The 19,856-nt window shown below is 42.4% G+C and overlaps 1 protein-coding gene across 3 annotated transcripts in view; it reads left to right on the top strand.

Moving 5' to 3' along the window:
• TRPC4AP (transient receptor potential cation channel subfamily C member 4 associated protein) overlaps positions 1-19,856 on the top strand; it is a 40,020-nt gene that overhangs the window by 6,280 nt on the left and 13,884 nt on the right. For all 3 annotated transcript variants that reach the window (XM_013092174.5, XM_072026525.1, XM_013092175.5), the window contains exons 2-9: positions 7,594-7,722; positions 7,988-8,104; positions 10,662-10,719; positions 11,847-11,902; positions 13,500-13,628; positions 14,848-15,049; positions 17,169-17,357; positions 18,992-19,134. In XM_013092174.5, the coding sequence (XP_012947628.3) occupies positions 7,594-7,722; positions 7,988-8,104; positions 10,662-10,719; positions 11,847-11,902; positions 13,500-13,628; positions 14,848-15,049; positions 17,169-17,357; positions 18,992-19,134 (1,023 nt within the window). The remainder of the gene's footprint in view (positions 1-7,593; positions 7,723-7,987; positions 8,105-10,661; positions 10,720-11,846; positions 11,903-13,499; positions 13,629-14,847; positions 15,050-17,168; positions 17,358-18,991; positions 19,135-19,856) is intronic.

Raw genomic sequence — 19,856 nt, forward strand, 5'->3', positions numbered from 1 at the left:
TTTAAATCACTGACACTGAGGGAAAAAAAAAGTCAACTCCTTGAACGATTTTCAACTTTGTAAATTGTCTCTGTACTGTTACCTTGAAGCAGTTTTTTGTTTGTAGAAGGTCTAAATATAAAACACTTTGACGTAACTTTTAAAGAAGTACAAGGCAGGTTGGGGTACTTTCTTTTCTGAAGTTTTATTTTTATCGCGATGTTAACAGTTTTCCTTCTGTTGACTCCTCAGTAGCAGCGTGGAGCCCTTGCTTAAGGTTCTCAGCTCATTTGTTCCTGAAAATTATGAGAGCAGATTGAATTTCCAAGCTGCCGTGTTGGGGTCTCCAAGAACAAGTCAGGAGAATGCCCTTCCAGCTCTGTCGTACTGTTCTTTGTAGGGAAGTTCTGAGTCACCAGCTGCGTGAACTGCACCCCTGGCATCTTGTGAGGAGGAGAAACTCTTCAAAATCTTCAGAGAGATTGGGAAACACCATTCTGTATCGTGGTGCTGCCATCTGAGTCCTGTTCTCCTGCTCTATTGTCACTGTTTCAGCATCTAGTCTCTGAGAGGCAATTAGTGCTTCTGTAGGCAACAGTGCTAATTGTTTTCTAGTGAAGCTCGGAGTACTAACTTCAGGTGATCCATTTTGTGAGGAAAAAAATCCATTTTGTGAGGAAAGTAGGGGCTTATCCTCAACATGGTAAGGATAATTCTTGACAGGCCTGTATCGGAACGTTCGTCAGTCTCATCTTAGAAGGACACAAAAATAGTTTGGACAACAGCAGCCACCTGAAGGTCTGGCAGTTTTGAAGCCAGCTAAACCTCTAAAATCTGTGTCTTTGTTGTGTGTTCCTGCTGTGCTCACCTACCTGAAGTCACGGCTTTCTTGTCGGTTGGGCTGTCTGCGTTAGGGCTAAGAAGACTGACAGATAAAACAGGTTTTAGTGGACGTTGCCATTATCTGTTCATATATCCATTTTAGCCATATTGCTAGCATCAGCGGCTGCCCTGGATGTAAGCATCAATCACCGGTATCAGATTGTGTAACCTTGTGCTGAGCACAGAGCAAGTGAAAGAGGCTTTTCAGATACCGGTAAACTAGAAGTGGGCCAACTTCCCAGAAGTGACACGCATTTTCTAATAAGGAAAAACACTGCTTGGGAGCTGGCTGGCCTGGCACAGCTGTGCTGAGAGACATGGTGGGGTTTATGCCACTGCTCCGTGAAAGCAAAGGAATGTTTTGGTTCACCTGGTCGAGCTGAAAGCAGGATTTCATCCCTGTGGCAAGAGGGCACAAACTTCATCTGCTGCAAGGCGACTGTGAAAAGCACGTATATGACATGAAACCAGAAGATATTTAGGTGCAGCTACGCGAATCCCTGTGGAGAAGTAGTATAATGACGGATTAGCCAGAGATTTGCTGGCAAATTAGCATGCTTCTGGTGCAGCCCCAGGAGCAGGTCGCCAGCGCTGGTCTCACAGTCTCTCAGGGCTGCCAAGGCTTAGCTGAAACAATCAGAATGGAAAAAGAGTCCATTTTTCCAGCTGCGTTTCATGATGTGCTATTCCTGGGAGTAGATGCTTCCCTTAGCAGCGTAGTCCCTAACCACTCTGAAAGATCTCTCTGTGAAAAGGAAACATTTTCCACCTCATCGTTCAGATTTCCAACTCCTACCACTATAAAGTATCAGTTCTATGGAGTCGTTCCCCTCCGAGCCCACGAAAATACTTAGCTTTCTAATCAATTTTGTTTTTTTCCTGGCAACAACAACAGCAAACATTCACGTGAATATAATCCACTTTAGTAGCTCTAATTGTATGGGTCTTAGCAGGCTTATGGCTCTTGAGGAGAGGACAGCTAGCTGGTATTGAAAGCCTGGACACGCTCCTTGTGTAACAGGGGCAGGAGCTCTGTCTTACACTGGAAATGTTCAAAAGTGCTGGTGTTAGACTTGGGTAACATTGTTTTGATTGACTGAAGATCAGTGGGAAGAGAACTGCTGCAGATGTGATAGTTCCTTGCTTTGGTGTTTTTGTAGCTATCCTTAAGATTTTTATTTTATTTTATTTTCAAAATGAATTTTTTTAAAAAGCAGCTTTGGAAGCTCTAAGGAAAGAGGGATCACCGAGAAGTTAATATAATTTTACATACTCGTTGATTTATTTTTCTGTGAGTGTAAGATGGTCAGAACAAACGCCAGCAGCCTATCCAGGAAGTTCTGAAGAACTGCTGCTGCTGATCTGCTCCCAGCATGATGCTGATGCTCTGCTCGCAGGACTGCAGCTCCCTGGGATTCACAGACCTGTCCTGTCTTGGTAGGCCAGCTCGTCCTGCAGTGCCAGCAAGTGGCACGCGACTTGGGGATTGCAGGGACGCCTACACCTGGCTGGCAGCTGCAGCAGGGCTTGTCCTGGGGCACGGTGCTACCGGGTTCATCCCCTGCTTTTGGGGTGGCCAGAGAAAGGCCTTTGGAGAAGTGGTGGTGATGGGAAGCTTGAGCTGTGCTTTGAGGGGTCTTGGAGCTGGCAGGAGGCTGGCAGTGGGGGTTCTTGTGTGGATTTTCACTGTGTTAATCCACCTGCACAGGGTTTCTTTTTGGAAATAAGTGTGGGGGCCTCTTACTTGTTCGTATTTGGAGCTTTGTGCAAAGGACCCGGCAGGTACCTGGCAGCGGTCACTGTCCTGCAGCTGCAGGGTGACCACTTCTGCCTTACAGCACTTCCAGAATCGCTGTGGCAGCCTGCAGTTGTATTCCTGTGTTAACGTGAACATTGGGGTGGGGGCTGCCTTGATTCTAGGCTTCTCTGTGAAATGTCACACGAGGAAAGAGACGGCATAGCCAAACGCGTGGCTTTTACTGACTGGGAAGGAAAATATAATAAAGAACCAAGGTGACTGGGCAGTCCCCGAAATCCTGAATAATCCTGTTCCTGGCAGTGTGTCAGAGACAACTTCCTCAGTTATTAATGTTCTGAGGAAAATTGAATATTTAATTGCACAAATACTAGTTTCCTGTTTTTATAAAGGTGCAGCCCGAAAGATTTAATGGAAAGGGGATAGAAAGGCTTTGATTTTTGTTAACATACAGAGGCCACGCGCTTGCATGTTCCTTGGGATCCAGAATCATACACCTCATTTCCTTGTAAACTTGCAGAACTTCTGAATGCGCTTCACAAGCGATCAGGAAGAATACTGGGGATGGAAGTTCTGCTTTTTTTCCTTAGAGAACTTCTGATCTTAGCATAATGAACAACAGCAACAACAAAAAAGAATTTAAAAAATGACAAATGATGTGCCTTGGCTTGAAAATCTGTCCCAGAACGAATGCTGTAGCAGTGTGGAGGATGCCTGGACACCTGAGTGAACTTTTTTTTCCTTTTCAGAGATCAGCCTCTCAGAAGACACTGTTAGAATGCTCTCCTGTACTGAGCATTGAGTCAGACAGTGACGTTTTTGAAGGGTAAAACGTGAAATCAAGACATGATTTTATTAGAAAACTGTTACCATCCCTCTGGAGAGCAAAGGGGCTGGCTCACAGCGCATCTGGAGCTGCTGTCGTGGGCTCCTCAGCATCTGCAGGAAGGTGTGGATGTGTCCCTGACTGCAGCTCAGAAACGTGGCAGAGGCCAGGTTAGCAAAAACCAGGGCTGCTTTTGTTGGGCAGTGAAAATCATCAGAGGAGAGGAACACAAACAGAAGGGAAAGTTGTTGCTGGAAGGGGAAGCAGGCGAGAGACCTTAAGCTGGTAACAAAAGTTTGAGCACATGGTGCAGCTCTGTGCGTGTGCGAGGGCGCTGGCACAAAGCTGCAAGTGCTGTAGCTGCGGGTGAGAGGAAGGCGTGGATTTAGGTAAATTTTAACAGGGAGCTGCATATGGCTTGGTGAAGGTCTCAGCGTTGTCTGTTACTTGTTGTCCATTAGGAACTGCTCATGGATGCTGGATTTGCCTTAATCCTAATGGATAAAGGATTTCTAGCACAGGAGGAGTAAAAAAATTAAAACAGGTACACTCATCTACAGTCTCAGTGTTGAGTTCTTTGTATACTTCGAGGAAAAACTATGCACAACAATCAGGTTAAACTCTGCAGTGTTCCTGCTACAGCTGTCGGGCTCTGGAATAATCCCCTGGAGGTGCAGCCCTGTGGGAGAGGCTGAAGAGAAAAGGCTCTGTGTGCTCTACCTGCAGGCATGGGTGGACGTGCCGACCATTTCAGCTCCCTGCTTGAATCTTCTCGGCAGTCGGATCCATTGTGTCCTCCCAGTGTTCCCATACTGGCTTCAGGAGGAACGTGGGGTGGCTGGGGTGCATCCGCCCGCTGGGGAACCTCCAGTGTCCAGCCAGCTCGGCGCAGGCAGTTCTAGGTAGTTTGGCAGCTGGGTGCTCAGGCTTGAGCTGGTGTGTGGCACCTCGTCCCGGAGGCTGCCCAGAACAAAACCTCTCCGGGAGCTGGAAAACACCAGCCCCACACACCTCGGGGTGAGCTCGGGGTCTGCGGCTCTGAGCTGGGATGAGTTCTGGCAAACTTCTGGGAAACGTGCGCTGCCCGGGTGTTGGTACCAGTTTGGTGAACTGTGCGTGGGTGGCAGGGAAGTTTTGATGTTGTTTCTTCTGTTTTCCCAGTAAATTGATACTTTGCTGTCTCTTCCCGCTGCCGGTAAGGCCTGACAGCTCATAGCCCCTACCCACAGCCTCGAGTAAACCTTTTACTTTACCCGATGCCGCTTCCAGCCAGGTTTCTGCAGCCTCCTCTTCGTGCTAGCTGGGACCTAACTTCATGGGCTTCGTGTGCAGGATCTCTGAGGTTTTCTCCACAGCTGCTCGGTGAGCGAAGAAAAGTCCTGAAATATCGCTGTTGGATTGGGCTTATTCCGCTTGGGTGAGACCAAAAAAATGGAGAGAGAAGGGGGCCCCAGAAGACCCCGCTGCCAATTCAGTGTGTGTTCGCTGCTGTCCACCCAACAGGAGAGCAAGAGGGAGACCAACTCTGCTTCTAAATGAAAACTGGTGACTCGCTGCTCTTACAGAACTCACGAGATGCGGATCTTAACCAAGATGGTTGCAGGGAAAGAGAGCTCCATCCCATTTAATTGAATTTGAATCCCTCCGCAGAATCCAAAATCTTTCCGCTGGCAAATGCCGCCCCGCCACAATGGAAACACTCTGAGCCAGGGCAGCCTCAGAAGGACCACAGGCTGGAGCTTGCAACGAAACCAAAGACGGGCATTAAATCAAGAGAAAGAAAAGCTTAAAAGCTTAGTTTTTTTTATTTTTTTTATTTTTTTTTTTTTAAAGCAGTTACAAGGAGATGAGAGCAAGGAAACATTTACTTCAGTCTTTCAGAATTTGACGTCTGGAAGTTTTCTGCAGCCCAGCACAAGTGGCTGCGTATCAGAGGCCAGGATGGGGAGAGGAAGCCTGGCTGGTAGAGAAATGAGGACGGAGACGGGTTCTGCCCCACACCAAGTGTGTGTTTGTGTGATTACCAAAGGCAGCATGAAGCCCAGGACAAAGTTACGCACCAAACAGCACTGAAGGGCTTTTGGCCTGTTCTGAGAGCACTTGGATGCTGAACTCTGTGCTGCACCGCTGGAACCTCAGGCTGCAGCCCGCTCACGTCATCGCTGCCTGTGGTATCTCCCACATCAGCTGGAGCCAGATAGTTGGATCCTGGCCCTGGCGTTTTGCTGCTTGTTCTTTGCACTTTACCCAGCAATTAATCCGGTTCCTCCTGCAGCTCGTGGGGTTGTGTGCTCCTCCCATGGCGGGGACCGGGTAGTGGCAGAGCTCCTCGCCCTCTCTGTGCTGGGTGTTACAGGGAGAGCTGGGGATTGGTGACTTCAAAGAGGCTGACCCATTACTCACATGCGAAATGAAGCGAAGCCATTTCGACTTTCTGGTTTTGTCCTGCCATTTCTTGTAAGGGCGGCCTCCACAGAAGGAATTCTGCCACATCAACCAGCATCGCTGGAGAATGACTCTTACTCCAAAGTCAGAAATTAGAGAAAAGTTTAAAACTGGAGGGAGCGTTACGTGCCAGGCTTGCTCGGATTGCTTCAGTCTCTCCTTGTAGCAAGAAAAACTGGTGCTTAAGAACCTTGAAATTCTTAAAGTATGAATTTGAGTATTTCATCAGGAAAAGAGCCCTAAAGATCTGGGAAGCTAGGACAGGAGAGGACTCGTAGGAACTAGTGTCAGTCTGAGGTTTTCATGTGCTTGCATCAGTTTCCTTGCCTTCCTGTATGCTGTCTTACAAGCCTAGAAAAGGGTTAAATTCTCAGTCAGAAACAGGAGGATATTTGCATATAATTGTCTAATTGGAACTGAATGGCCCATCCCTTTGGAATGGTAGCTGAGGTGTAGCTGAGAAGGATGTCTTGGCTGAAACAATAAGGAAGGTGATTTCCTGGCTGTTAACTATTAACAATGAGCATTAAAGCAGGCTGGAAGGAAACAATGCGGGTTAACTGACCCAGAGTGAGAGCAGCTGAGAAGTGTGGCTCCAGGAGTGAGGGAAAATTCACCCATGTGGCACTGAAGTAAGGTCTTGCTGGCCTGAGGATTGGCGTTTTTTAAAAAAATATATTTTATTTGAAAGGTATATAAAATTTTGTAAAACCAGCCAGAGGTCTTGCTGGGTTTAATTAATAAGTCTCCTCTGCCCTTCTCTACAAGGATAAATCCTCACTTAAGGTTTGTCTGGGTACCTGCAGTGAGGTCACGCTAAGCAGAGGGGCTAAGTTCTGGTTCATGCTACCTGGGCTGGGGGATTGATGGAGAGTTCCTCCCTTAGAGCATCCCCTGGAATTAACCTGCAGCGTTCAGCCTCTGGAGATTTTTCAGTGCTCTAAGCAGAATATTCGCTAGTCTTGTGCTGCTGCTTCGTTTGTGTAGGGGTAAAATACTGGGGAGGAGGAAGAAAATTGGAGGACGTTTGCAAACTGCAGTAGCAAACGCTGAGGTGTTCTTTGTGGCTGCAGCCTGCCTCCCGGGGTAGCAGCGGTGCTGTTGTGCTGCTGCTGCTGTCGGTCTCCAGTTCCAAACAGCCCAGGACTGCAGGAGGGGTCTCACCGGGGTGTTGATACGTCCCTCAGGAGTGCTTGTGAATCTTGAGGCTTTGGGCCAGTGCTAGGACCAGCAACGCTTTTAGGGACTTGGCTGAGGAAAGGCTCGTTACTGGTTGAACGTAACGAGTAATGAAGTCTTTCTGTCTTCAGCGTGTGCTCTCTACGTCAGTCCAGTGTTGTTTGTGATAGTGTCAGGGTCCCCAGTTTCCTCCTTCAGTGACCTGTCAATCAGAGGTACACTCTTGGAATTATTTAGAGATGATTATGTTTCCATACTAACTAATAACTAAGTAACTTCAAATAAGTATTCAAAGTGGTAACATCTGCCTTAAGCCCAGTCCCTGATGAGGTACATGGACCATCTGAAATTCTGCTGCTGCCAGTCCTGGATAGATTGCTGCTTGGGAAAAGGTGCTGTGCTCTCTGATGGTACAGTCTACAACACGTGATTTTCTGTGATATTCCAATATTGGGATTGTGGGCAGGCTGTTTTCCCGGGTGTCATGCACTGGACACGTGGGAATTATATTCGTCTTTCGTTGCAGATCACAGAGGCCTTGTTAAAGGAAAGAGATAAACAAGCAAAGTGGAATGGGATTCCCTTACTGTTGCAAAAGCTGTACGAGCATAGCCACCCAAACAGCGACTTCTCCCAGTGCCAAAGCATCTTAAAGGTATTGTCTGCTGTCTTCTCCTGGAATGGGGTGGGTTTTTTTGTTGTTACTTTCTCTAAAGACTGGTATGATGATATACTGTGACTTTTGAAAGTGTGTGCATGATAGTACCTGTGAACTGGATGCAAATAATAGCTAGGAATGCATGTAATTAATTAGTCACCAGATCACATGGATAGTCTGAGAAAGTTGTGTTTATACTGATGAATAGTTTTCTCTATGAATCATCTCTTTTTTTGTTTTTTTGTTTTTAAACTGCATACAGGAAATTTCTCCACTTCTCTCGATGGAAGCCATGGCATTTGTTACAGAAGATAGAAAAGCTGCTCAAGAGTCCACTTTCCCAAACACGTACACCTTTGACTTGTTTGGAGGAGTTGATGTAAGTGTGGTTGGTTGTGCTTTTGTTTCTTTTTGTTGCTGTTTTTTTTTTCTTTTTTCTTCCTCCAAAGACACCAAGAGATTTCTGCATGGTAGTCATGCCGTTGCTAAATCTGTAAATGACACCTTTGAGACTTGTGAAGTTTCTAAATGCAAGCAACAGAAACATTTTACTGTTTTGATGTTAGTAATTACATTTGTGTCTATTTGAGTTGTTCAAAATGTTAAAAAAAAAAAAAAAAAGTTTTTTTTAATGTATTACATCATCAAAAGCAAAATGCTGGTTTTTATGTTGTAAATTTGATTTTCTTCAGGTAGCCTGCTTGTACTTGAGAGACAACACCTCTAGGGTCTTCAACGGTTTCAAATGATTTCTAGTTGTAAGGTTAAATACTACAGTCACTACTAGAGCAATAAGAATGACACTTACTGAAGGGAATGTCTTTGTTTTTAAGCACACTAGGACACTCCTGGCAAGGTTGTCCCTTTATTGCTGCCATGCAACACACACTGCTTCATCTGTGGAAAAATTTTTAAGCTGGGCTGCTAGGTTTATGTGTAGATGTTTTGGCATTTTATCTTTTTTGTTTGTCTGTTATAATTTGACATTACAAATATACCCAAGTTTGTTCAATTTTATTGTGACAGACAATGGGATCTTACTTTTCCTTAGAAATGTATGATTTGTGTTTTTCAGGCGACTGATTAACTTTTTTTCTTCTCTAGCAGTCTTTGCTACTTCTCTCTTGTTACTCTTAATGGGCCTTTATTCCAACAAGACATCTATTTAGGATATATTATTTTGAAAATAACACTCGCTTAGTTGCTGGAGTCATGTCACTTGAGGACAACATTCTTCAGCTACCCAAGCAATTTAGAACATAGTATGAAAATGTTTAAAAACAATACTTTTTATTTTTAAACAGAAAAAGCGATGTTTTCCATTAAAGTGCTTTTACCATAAGAATGCACTGAAAAAAGCCTTGTTTCATATTTAAATGAGTATGTATATTTGTTTTTGTGATAGTCAGGGGGAGTGATTTGGTGGTTTGTTTTTTTTTTGGTTGGTTGTTGGTTGTTTTTTTTTCAGCTTGCTTGGGTAACAGTCAGCTTTCTGACTATAACAATAGATACCTGGTTCCTAATTACCTGGAACTGTGGTGAGAGATTTAGCTGGTCCAAGTGGGTTTAATCTGGTTAAAGGTAGTGTTAGAAGGCAGCGGTAGGTGTTTTTGAAAGTCCTGCTTTAGGACTTGAGAGACAATTAGTCTGATCTACTAGTTCTGTGTGTGCCACGTACTGATTCTGTGTTGGGATATTTCAAACCACGAAGTATCAGTAATTTAGGAAGACACCAGATTTGCAGTGTACTCCGTAGCATCGCACTATAATGTGTGATAGCATATTGGTGTAGGTACTTTCAGATTCAGACAGCCTTTACATCAAGGAAGAAGAAAAGCACATTTATGCATCATTCCTTTGTAAGAATTATTGTAAAATGCTGCCTGAGAGTACGAGCATGTCAATTAATACATGAGCTTTAGGGACTTTGGACATGAATGCAAGCCCATTTCAAGCAATTAGATCTCATAACTCCATTTCTGTGTTTTGTTTGTTTTGTTTTGTTTTGTTTTCTGGGTAAGTGAGGCACCCTCTTACCTATTCTCTCTCTGCCTTTTGGCCTCTTGCACTTCTTGCTGCATATTGTTGCGGTTTCAGTAGGATGGCTGAAGAAAGCCCTCTCCAAGGAGTGTCTGACACCACTGCAGTCCAGTCCCTGGAGTGTATGTGCGAAGCATACCAGTGCTCAAGGATAAGATGATAACTACGTGGTGGGTTATAGTACTGACAAAGAAAAAGAGATAGGGTATGCTTCTGTGGCAGGATAGAAGAGATCTTTACTGCAGCCACTCTTAAAAGACTCACTGCTTGCAGTAGATGTTCTTTCCCAGAAGAAGAGCAGGTGGCCTGCATCCCAAGTGTTCATGGATATCTTTGTGTGCTTATCTCGGGTACGTGGCTTTGAGGTGTGCATTCTCCTCCTAAAAATTAAGCTGTTAATCTGAGCACTACATTAGTGCTGCTGTCATTTTTACTTCCCTATTAATTCAACAGTTGCTCTAACAAATACTGAAAAATGTATTTTCTTCTTTCAAGTTGAAATACATTTTGAAATCCGGCAGGATTTAGGAAGAGCCCTTTCAAAATCTGCATTTCTTTGCAGATTATTGCTAAAGATTCATTATTTTGGGAAATATGCGATAGTCGTCCTTGATGTTATCTGGATATGTGTGAAAATACATTCTTTGCTGACTTGTGCTTAAAAACTTGCCAGTGGGAGCCTATTTTATACATATGTTATTTTTCTGCAGGGTAAATACACCTATTTTTTGTGAATGTAATTTTGACACCACTGGGTTTTTGATAGTAAAATTCCCATCAGTCATCTTAGTGACTTCAACAGAGATGGGTCTAAGTTCGAATTTTTTGCTGACAAATTAACTGGTTATTTGTGTCCCAGTGATTATTCCCGTAATTCTTTATCTATTGTTTTTCAGCTTTTAGTAGAAATTCTCATGAGACCAACTCTTATGACACAAAAGAAGAAACAAAAAAGTAAGTAAATAGGTCTGCTCATTTTTTTTCCATTTTTGCCTTGTACCCTTCTTGAAGCAGGAGTTATTCTATTTTTCTGTTGCTCTTTTCCTTCTATACCAAGGATTTCGTGTTCCAAAATGAATCATTGGTTTCTTTGTTCTCTGTAGTACTGATTTATGTTGAGAATTAGGATAGTAACCTGCTGCAAAATCAGGAGTATTCATGCTGTCAGCAGAACATTTCTCAACACAGCAAATCTGTAGTCACTTGAAACTTCACCTTACTGTGGCTATAGCTACTGTTAACAATTACTAACAACAGTCCACAAAGCATTGTTTATGTAATAGGAGTTACAGAGATCGTGAGATATGAAAAGTATGCTGTTTTCCTGACCAAGTCACAATGACTACTAATTTCCAAATTGTTGTAAAGAGAACTTGCTAATGGGGAGCAGTAGCTTCAGGTCAGCTTTCCTGCTGGAGCAGCTTCAGTTTAGTGTTTCCATTTCTCTTGTCTGTGATTCTTCTGACTCCCTACAACTCTCCCGAGGAAAGGAAATGTCATGGTATGCGCCGTGGTCCCTGCCCACCAGCCAGGGAGCTTCAAAGGTGAAGTAACTTGAAGTTGAGCTAGAGGCAGCTGTTCTGTGCCCATATGTTTTTTAAATATTAAAATGCTGGAATAAATCAGATTGAAAGCTTTTCTACCAATTCCTGATGCTGCCTGGAGAAAAACACATGAACTAAAGACTGACTTCTTTTCACGTTTAATAATTGGAACTAATTTGTTTATAGCATTTTTTCCATATTGACAAATTTTGAGTTGATCTATGACTTCTTTCCTTCTCTAAAATACTGTTTACAAACCCTGTAATTTTGCATGTGTGACTAAGTGTGCTAGCCCTCAGGTACATCTCCATCTGCAGTCCTAGGCGGTAGTTTTGGAAGAAGGTAAGCAAACAGAGCAGATACAGAGTGATTTTATTGTGTTTTTTATCTGCAAGACATTTGCAGGTATGATCCAAGTCAGTAGTTAGCCTGAAATTCTCACTCAGTTTACAGCTATTAATTTCGCTACTGTGGACATCACTGATCAACGTTACTTGTTAAGATGAGGCTAGTGAATGTCTGTTTTCTCCTTTGCAGTAAGCGATGACCTCATCAAGGACTGTTTAAGCATACTGTACAACACGTGCATATGTGTAAGTGCAACTGCTATGAAAATGTGTTCTGGCTTGACCAGTGCATCTGCTGGGTATGGGCTTCATGTGACGGGATTGTTTTATACTTGACGACAGACTCTTAAACATAACTTAAAATGACTCTGAAACTTTTCGTTAGAATTCCTTTAGTTAAATGTGGGACCACCCTACATTTTGGATTGTTGTTCAAATAATTTGTGTTTTCTTAGGCACATTGTTACGCTTAATCTCTCTTGGTTGGATCTTTGTGTATCTGTGTTCCCATAGGAAATTCATGTCAGCGTTTGTTGTGTTGAAGCTTAAAATTTGAAACTAAATGGATGCCTGCAGTCTAACCCAAGCTACAGCTCATCTTGTTCAGTAACAGTGCTGGCAAACTCTTTAAGTTTGATCCTGCAGATTCTTTGTATGTTGAATACCAGTGCAGTTGTGCATTGATGGCAGATCAGTGCCAGCTATTGAAATAGCTTCAGAATTGTAATGGAGAGCTAGAAGGGCATGCCTCTGATTATGCTTACAGGGAACATCCTCACCATTGTTTAGTTAATCACGCAGTTTATTAGGTCGTAACCTAGGGAGCATTGTTTAATGAAAAAAAAACAAGTTGATAGTCACTGGACTGGAGCTCTTCCAAAGACATCAACCTTATCTGGAGAGTTTGAGTACTAAGTATCTGTGTACAGATGGGAAGGAGAACAGAGGGAACACCACCGCCTGCTTGACTTAATAGGATTTTATTTTGTTCCTTAAACCAGAGGTAATGCAACTTTTGCAGACTGTGATTATTGTAATAGCAAAGGAACAAGTTTGCATTTTTTTGGATTAGCTGCTGTTTGACTTGCTTCACTTCATTATTACCACTCATTTGAATGAGAAATGTTCAGGATCACAGAGGTCTTCTGTGTGCAACATAAACTGTTCTTATACTTATCTGTAAATATTTAGGAAGTATGTAAGCTAGTCTATTTCTGTGAGCAGTGGTGATAGGTCAGTCACAATAGCCAACTTTGCAAGCACTGAGGATGTAGTTTGTTACATTTAATTCCAGAAAAGAGTGTCCGTGGTGTCAGCAGAGATCAGAGCGTGAAAGCTAGCATTACTTAACTCTGTGATGAACCCAAAAGTCGTGCCTTAGTGTGCTGTAGCATGACTGATGTGTTCATCACTGAATTCATTAAGGCTGAAGCGTGATTCTGGTTGCTTGGACTCTGCCCAGCTGAGAGCAATGCTAACAGTTAAGGAGGAATCTGGGGACTGCATTTGCATATTATGAAATGGAGCTGATTATAATTTGTATGGGAAACTAGAGATGAGCCTCTCTGACATGTTTCCAGGCATTCAGTGTTTACTCTTGATTTAAGCAAGTAAACGACTCTGCCTTGAGTGAAGGTTCTCATCTTGGAGCCTGTTGATTTTGCAAGCCTCTTGTTAACTCCAAGCGAGGATTGCAGTTAGATTTGGTCACTATAACCACAATGTTTTCAGGAACATAGGATTTGATAATACATTATCTTAAAACTGTTGTGCGTGTGCCTGTAGCATGACATGTCAGGGTGGGCTCTGAATCTGGGTCTCTGTGCTTCTTGTTGCTTTCCAGACGGAAGGAGTCACAAGGCGATTGGCAGAAAGAAACGACTTTGTGTTGTTCCTGTTTACACTGATGACAAACAAAAAGACATTCCTGCAAACTGCAACGCTCATTGAAGATATCTTGGGAGTAAAAAAGGTTTGTTAACTGGTTTCTTTTTTTTGCATGGCTTTTCAGGCCAGTGGAGAAAATACATCTGTTTCTGTGAAGGGTTGCTGAAAATAATTCTCAAAGCTAGCGTTCTCACTTCTTGTAGCTTGTTTGAAGCATGCCTTTTTACACTAATCATTAACTTTAATCACAGTTCAGACAGAAGCCAAACTATGTGTGTGGTATCATATTTGTAATGCTCTTGCGTAGCTTGCAGAGGTTGATGGGGGGGAGTGGATAAGTAGCTCATTATTAAAGCACGGCCAATATTTAAAATAAAATGGAACGCATCCAAATTCATTTTTTAGTCCTTTCCTTTTGATTACGTTCCAGATATTTCAGCAATCTTGCTGACATCCATAAAGCTTCCTGTGCTTCTCTCCCTTACCTTGGGTTTTGTTATCTCCCTGAGATTACTTGAGGTTGTTTGCTGTAGGCTGGGGGAACAGACAGTGAGGTCTTCTGCGTGAGCTGGGTTTTTGAACTTGTACTGAAAACTTTGCTGATGTCATCACAGCGTAGCACCCTAATGTGGTGCAAAGAAAACTTCAGAGTTGTAACCCTGGGAAAATTGGCAACAAAATGTATCAGCAAAATGTACATTATGTGGAGAGGGTCAGGGTCTTGTAGCTGGCTTGTTACTGTTTTTTTTGTTTTGTTTTGTTTTCAGAGTAAATTTGAGGATATTGCACTTCTAAAGAAGTAAACTAGCTTAGTTTATCTGAATGTAAATAACAAATTTTCAAAATATTTTTTTTATCTTTTAATGAACAAGTCTATATCTTATAAAGATATATCTTTGTATCTTTTTAATGAACAAGGAAGGAAATCTAGGAGCCTGTTTTCATCTGTAAGCTTCTAAGAAACTTCAGACAGAAGCAGAAAAATTTCAGATTTGAAAGTTTAAATGTAAATGGTCTGTTAAATGATTTAAAAAAAAAAAAAGCCCCCCAAATTTCACTTAAATGCAGAGCCCTTAAAGTCTTTAAAGGATAGATATGCTTCTGGAATTAATAAACATAAATGACACCAGTTGTAAATTAACAGCTGTTTTCAGAGTTCATTTGCCACTGCTTGTGTGCTTCTGCTTTACTAACACTGAAATAACACAGATCTCACCACAGAGAAGCTGTAGATGAAGCTTTCAGGCTGTGTTGTACATTCTCCTATCCATCATGCACAACTTAGGTTGTATTGCCTCTTCTAGGAAATGATACAACTGGATGATATACCCAATCTTGCAAGCCTTGTATCTAGTTTTGATCAGCAGCAGCTTGCAAATTTCTGCAGGATCCTCGCCGTCACAATTTCTGAACTTGACACAGGAAGTGATGACAAGCACACCCTGCTTGCCAAAAATGCTCAGCAGAAAAAAAACTTGGGACCATCTCGAGCTGAAGTTAATCAAGGTAACTGATACATTGTGAACAAATGCAGCAGAGTCACAATAATGTAAAATTTCTCTCTTCTCAACCTTAGATCTGTAGTGTGTGTTTTTAGCAGATACTGTAAGCGTTCTGCCTTACAAAGTGTTTGTCTTTATTCAGTTTCTTTGAGCAATTCCTGGACACAGTCTTCTCTGTTAATGAAGCTTCCTAGCTTTCAGTTTCATACCCAGATAGTAGTTAGGTGAGTTGAGTCAGTCATTTCAGCCATCTTTGATCAACTGAATAGCTTAAAATAATTGTATTTGTTTTCTCTTGCTTGGTTGGTTCCATGGCCTTCCCTTTAGCATTTCGGTAATTTCATGTCCTCCTTAATATATGAGTTCCTGAACTAAATCTATACAACCATCACAATTGCTGTCAGAGTAGTTCCTTCTCCGATTTTTATCGGGCATTGTCATGAGCAGGATGTCTGTCTATCAACAAAAGTATGTTTGTTAGTCACTTGTATACCCTTACCATGCTAGCCTTTGAAAATCTGTGGGTCTAATCTAAACTTTAACCGTGGGCAGAGTGTAGGTTTTCTTATTTTGCCAAGTACAGATGCAGAAGCCTTGCTCAGATGCAGAAGTCCTAAATTCGTACTCAATCTTCTAGGCATGGCATTTATATTAAAATACCATCAAAGGTGGAATCTGCTGTTTTCAGCTCTTGATATACTGAAAATCTTTTGAGCTTCTGAAGAAATCTCTGTTCATAACCACTGCCAGCTATAGAGCATCCAAGTGAAAGATGGATAGAATAATATGGCAGGCAGAAGCTGAGAAACTTTAAAGGGGGATGGTGGTGTATTGTCTTCTGCCTTGCGATCACCAGAGCTTGCTTGTAAAGAGCAGTGCACAAGCATGTCTAGGTGAGGGTACAAAGTTTAATTTAAATTAGTTGAACTGAATAAGCTTGGACCCTGTAGAGCTGAACTTGGCTGAGCAAATGTTTAACTGACCGTTTTTTTGTTTGCACAGTCAGCGACTGTGTCTAAGACGGCAAAGCATATTCAATTTAAAAATCCTTATTAGGGAGTTTATTCTTTCCAAGATGGTACTAGTGGGCAGAAACACAGCTCTTTTACATGCTGTTCGTGGCTAAATTCTTTGTCCTTTTCTACTTTATGTGCAAGTATGAAGACTTAGCTGTGTATTTACCTCAGTGTAACTTGACTTCTTTTCCCAGAGAAGTTGTGGGTGCCCCATCCCTGGGGGTGTTCAAGACCAGGCTGGATGAGGCCCTGGGCAACCTGATGTAGTGGGTGGTGTCGCTGCCCATGGCAGGGGGTTGGAACTGGGTGATAATTAAGCTCCCTTCCAACCCAAGCTATTCCATGATATAATAAACAGGTCCTGTAATGAAGTCATTCTGTGAAAACTTCAGGACAAAATGCATATACTAGCACCCTCTAAACCACCCAAAGATCTTGCAGATCAGTGACTTCTGTCCTTGAAATGCTGTTTCTAAAGGTGCAGTTTACAACAATTAATAACCCTCTAACTTGGGGCTGCTGTTATGTGTTCCCCTCCTGTTCTACTCTGTGATGAACTACTTTGGGAAACAAATACTTAAAATGCTAAGAGCTTTCCAGCTAGTTACAGAAGTGAGCTAGTTCAGTTTGCTGTGAGGCAAACACTGCAGGAGGCAAAATGAAGGAGGTGGCATCACACGCAGAAAGGAGGATAGAGCTGGCCCTTCTAAGGGCTGCTGCTTTATTTTCTGCCTGCTTAATTTTCAGCCAGATCAGTTTCTTGATATTGACTCACTATGGGCTAGAAAACAGCAGTGTCAGCAAAAGGGAATTGTCCTGAAACAAGCAGTTAGAATAGGGTAGAATTGTTTTTTTATACAGTGTAAGTCCAGTGTAGACCAGTTTAGTGCTGATTGAATTATGCCTAGCATATGTACGCTCCCTCCCAGTTCTTAAGAGGAGAGTGCACCAACTACTTCAATCTTTGGATCTTCTTAACTAGATGGAATTTGTTCCTGTGTACTTTCCTATATTTCTAATGTAGGTATTTTGGTACCTGCCAGCAGAGAGGTTTTGATGACTGTTGTGTTGGTGAGCCTGAGTCATAATATAATTTTTCTTTTTCAGCTACGCTTCTGAATATTCCAGGCTTCATTGAGCGATTATGCAAACTGGCAACACGGAAGGTATCTGAAACAACGGGTACTTCCAGCTTCCTTCAGGAGTTAGAAGAATGGTATACCTGGCTGGACAATGCGCTTGTGCTTGATGCACTGATGAGAGTGGCAAATGAAGAGGCAGAGCAGAGCAGTACAGGTATCTGGCTTGCATTCCTCTAGCCACCATTAACAATGCATATTTTATCTTTTTCAGTATTTGTCATTTGTTGCTTTTCCTTTCAACCAGTATTGATTCCCCTTCTCTTGCATGAAAGACTGCCATATCAGCACTTCGGTCTGACTGTTTTGTTCTCATGTAGTGCTGATTAATTTTCACAAGCTGAAGTTAGCAAAAGGAAAAAAAGTGTTCCAGGGCAAACTGCCCTTTGCACACCTAGATAACACTTACTTATAACACTTATTTGTAACACTACATCCTTAAAATTAGTCTCCCCCAGAGTGACAAGAACACGTCTGAGGTAAGTGACTACCAGAATTTGCTCTAAAACTTAGGCTGGTGGAATTTATTCCATATACTTCATACCAAAGAAGTGACCCCTTCTTTAAAAAGAAAATCTTGTTCCAGGAGAGTGTATGGAAGTGTTAACACAAACTTCGGAAAAAGCTTTAAAGCAACTGCCTGGTTTCTTTTTTCACCCTTCAATATTACAAAATTGCAATGCATGTTTTATTTAATTCAAAGCACTAAATAATGAAATGAAAATTATCCCCATAATTTGATAGCTAAATCTTTGCTGTTGTACTTCTTTAGAAGCTTTCTTCTTCATCTTAGTTTTGCAGAAACTATTCTAAAAAATTGAAAGCGCACAAAGGAATGAAGTACCTGCTCCAACAGCATCTTGTTCATACCTTTATATGCCATCTTGGTGCAAACTAGAGACCGCTTAGTAGTCTGAAACAGAATTCACCAAGCAATTTTGTGGAGGTGCAACGTGCCCTGTTGCAGCTCTTGACCCACAAAATCAGTTAGCAAGCAAACCTAGACATGCTTTCCCAGAATACTGCCTCAGTCTCTAGTGGCTTGTGGCTTAGGGATTTATGAGTCAAAGGTAGTGTCTGTACTTTTTAGCCTTTGATGGTTTCATTCCTCTGTGTTCCTGTCTGGTGACTGTTCCTTCCCATGGGTTTAAAAAGCATTCACGCTATCCTCTGGCAGGGCAGTTCGTGGCTTAGTTATGAATTGTGTAAAGAGCTAACTCCGTTCTGAACTGCAACCTGCAGATTTCACTGTCCCCGTTTCTGTGTGTCACTCATGATTTCATCACATTTTCCACTTACAGTTGTGGCATGTTACATCCAGTTTCTCCCTTTAGCAATGTAATAGGGCTATGAAAATATTTAACTGTGGCCTAAGTATGCTGGTATTGAGGTACAAAATGGAAGCAGGCAAATAGTAAATGTTTCTGATAATCTCACACTTACTTTTGTTACCTTTCCTGCCGTGTCCTTTCTGATGCAGTATTCTATTATTCCTATTAGGGGATCCTAGTTATTTTATGTAGGTGATGCCATTTACCTTACTATGGAAAACTTAAATAGTTTTAAAAAATCGAACTTTATCTCTTCTAAAGTTCCAGCTATATTTTTCCTCTTCTCTTGCATTTAATTTAAATTGGTTATTTGTTGTATGCCAATACTTTTAGTTGTGAAGAGGATTCAGGCAGACTTGCTGGTCTTACATCTGTGGTGTCTGAGTGTAAAAGTAATAACTGTAACGAATCCTTTCCTGTTGAAACTGCCTCAGGCTCACATCTTTGCCATCTTGTTCAGAGTCTTCTGATGAAAGTGGATTGGCCAACACCTCAACACGAACACAGCTTCCACAGTCCATGAAGATCATGCACGAGATTATGTATAAGCTGGAGGTGTTGTATGTTCTCTGTGTGTTGCTCATGGGGAGACAAAGGAATCAGGTAAGCATTTGCAAATGATCACACATGCAAAAGTTGAAGTCCCTGTAAACCTAAGTGCTCATTAATTAGGTCACGGACGCAGAAACATGAAGGGCAAAGCTCAAGGCATAAAGCTGGACAAATCCTATCATTGCGGTGATGCACAAACAAATAGGCAGTGTTCTGTTGCTGAGAATGAGCCACTGGGCAGGACTTGGACAGCACAGCTTGTGACAACGTGGGGGTGGAGAGCTGCTGTGGAGCTGCTACTGGTGCAAGATGGATGCAGAGCAACAAAAGCTAATGGCAGGCCTTGATCTGGTACATACATGAAGGTACCTGCAGGCTGCCCTAATCTGCAGCATTAAGTGCCAGAAATCCCTCATCCAGGATCCTGGATCTGGTTTTGAGAAAGTGTGTGGCCATACCTGCGGGAGTTGCCTGGTAGGGTTTTCCTCCTCCTCGCAGCGTGCTGCTGACCTGCCTGGACAGACCCTACCAGGCATTCCACTTGGGCTTCTTTCACTTCTGGAAGTCCTCTGGGGTCGTTTTTGCACTGGTAACTTTTGCAGTGCATTTCCATGCCTCAGCCAAGTGAGCATGTTGTTAAACTCTCAGCTGAGAGGATACACTTCAGTTTTGTCAGTACAAACTTTTCACTGCATAGAAATCCCACTCATCTGTTCCTTTTGCATTTCTTGCCTTTGAAGTGAAAAATTAATAATTTTTCCATACCTTACATA

The sequence above is a fragment of the Anas platyrhynchos genome, chromosome 21 (genome assembly GCF_047663525.1).
Source record: "Anas platyrhynchos isolate ZD024472 breed Pekin duck chromosome 21, IASCAAS_PekinDuck_T2T, whole genome shotgun sequence".
In the NCBI taxonomy this organism is placed as follows: Eukaryota; Metazoa; Chordata; class Aves; order Anseriformes; family Anatidae; genus Anas; species Anas platyrhynchos.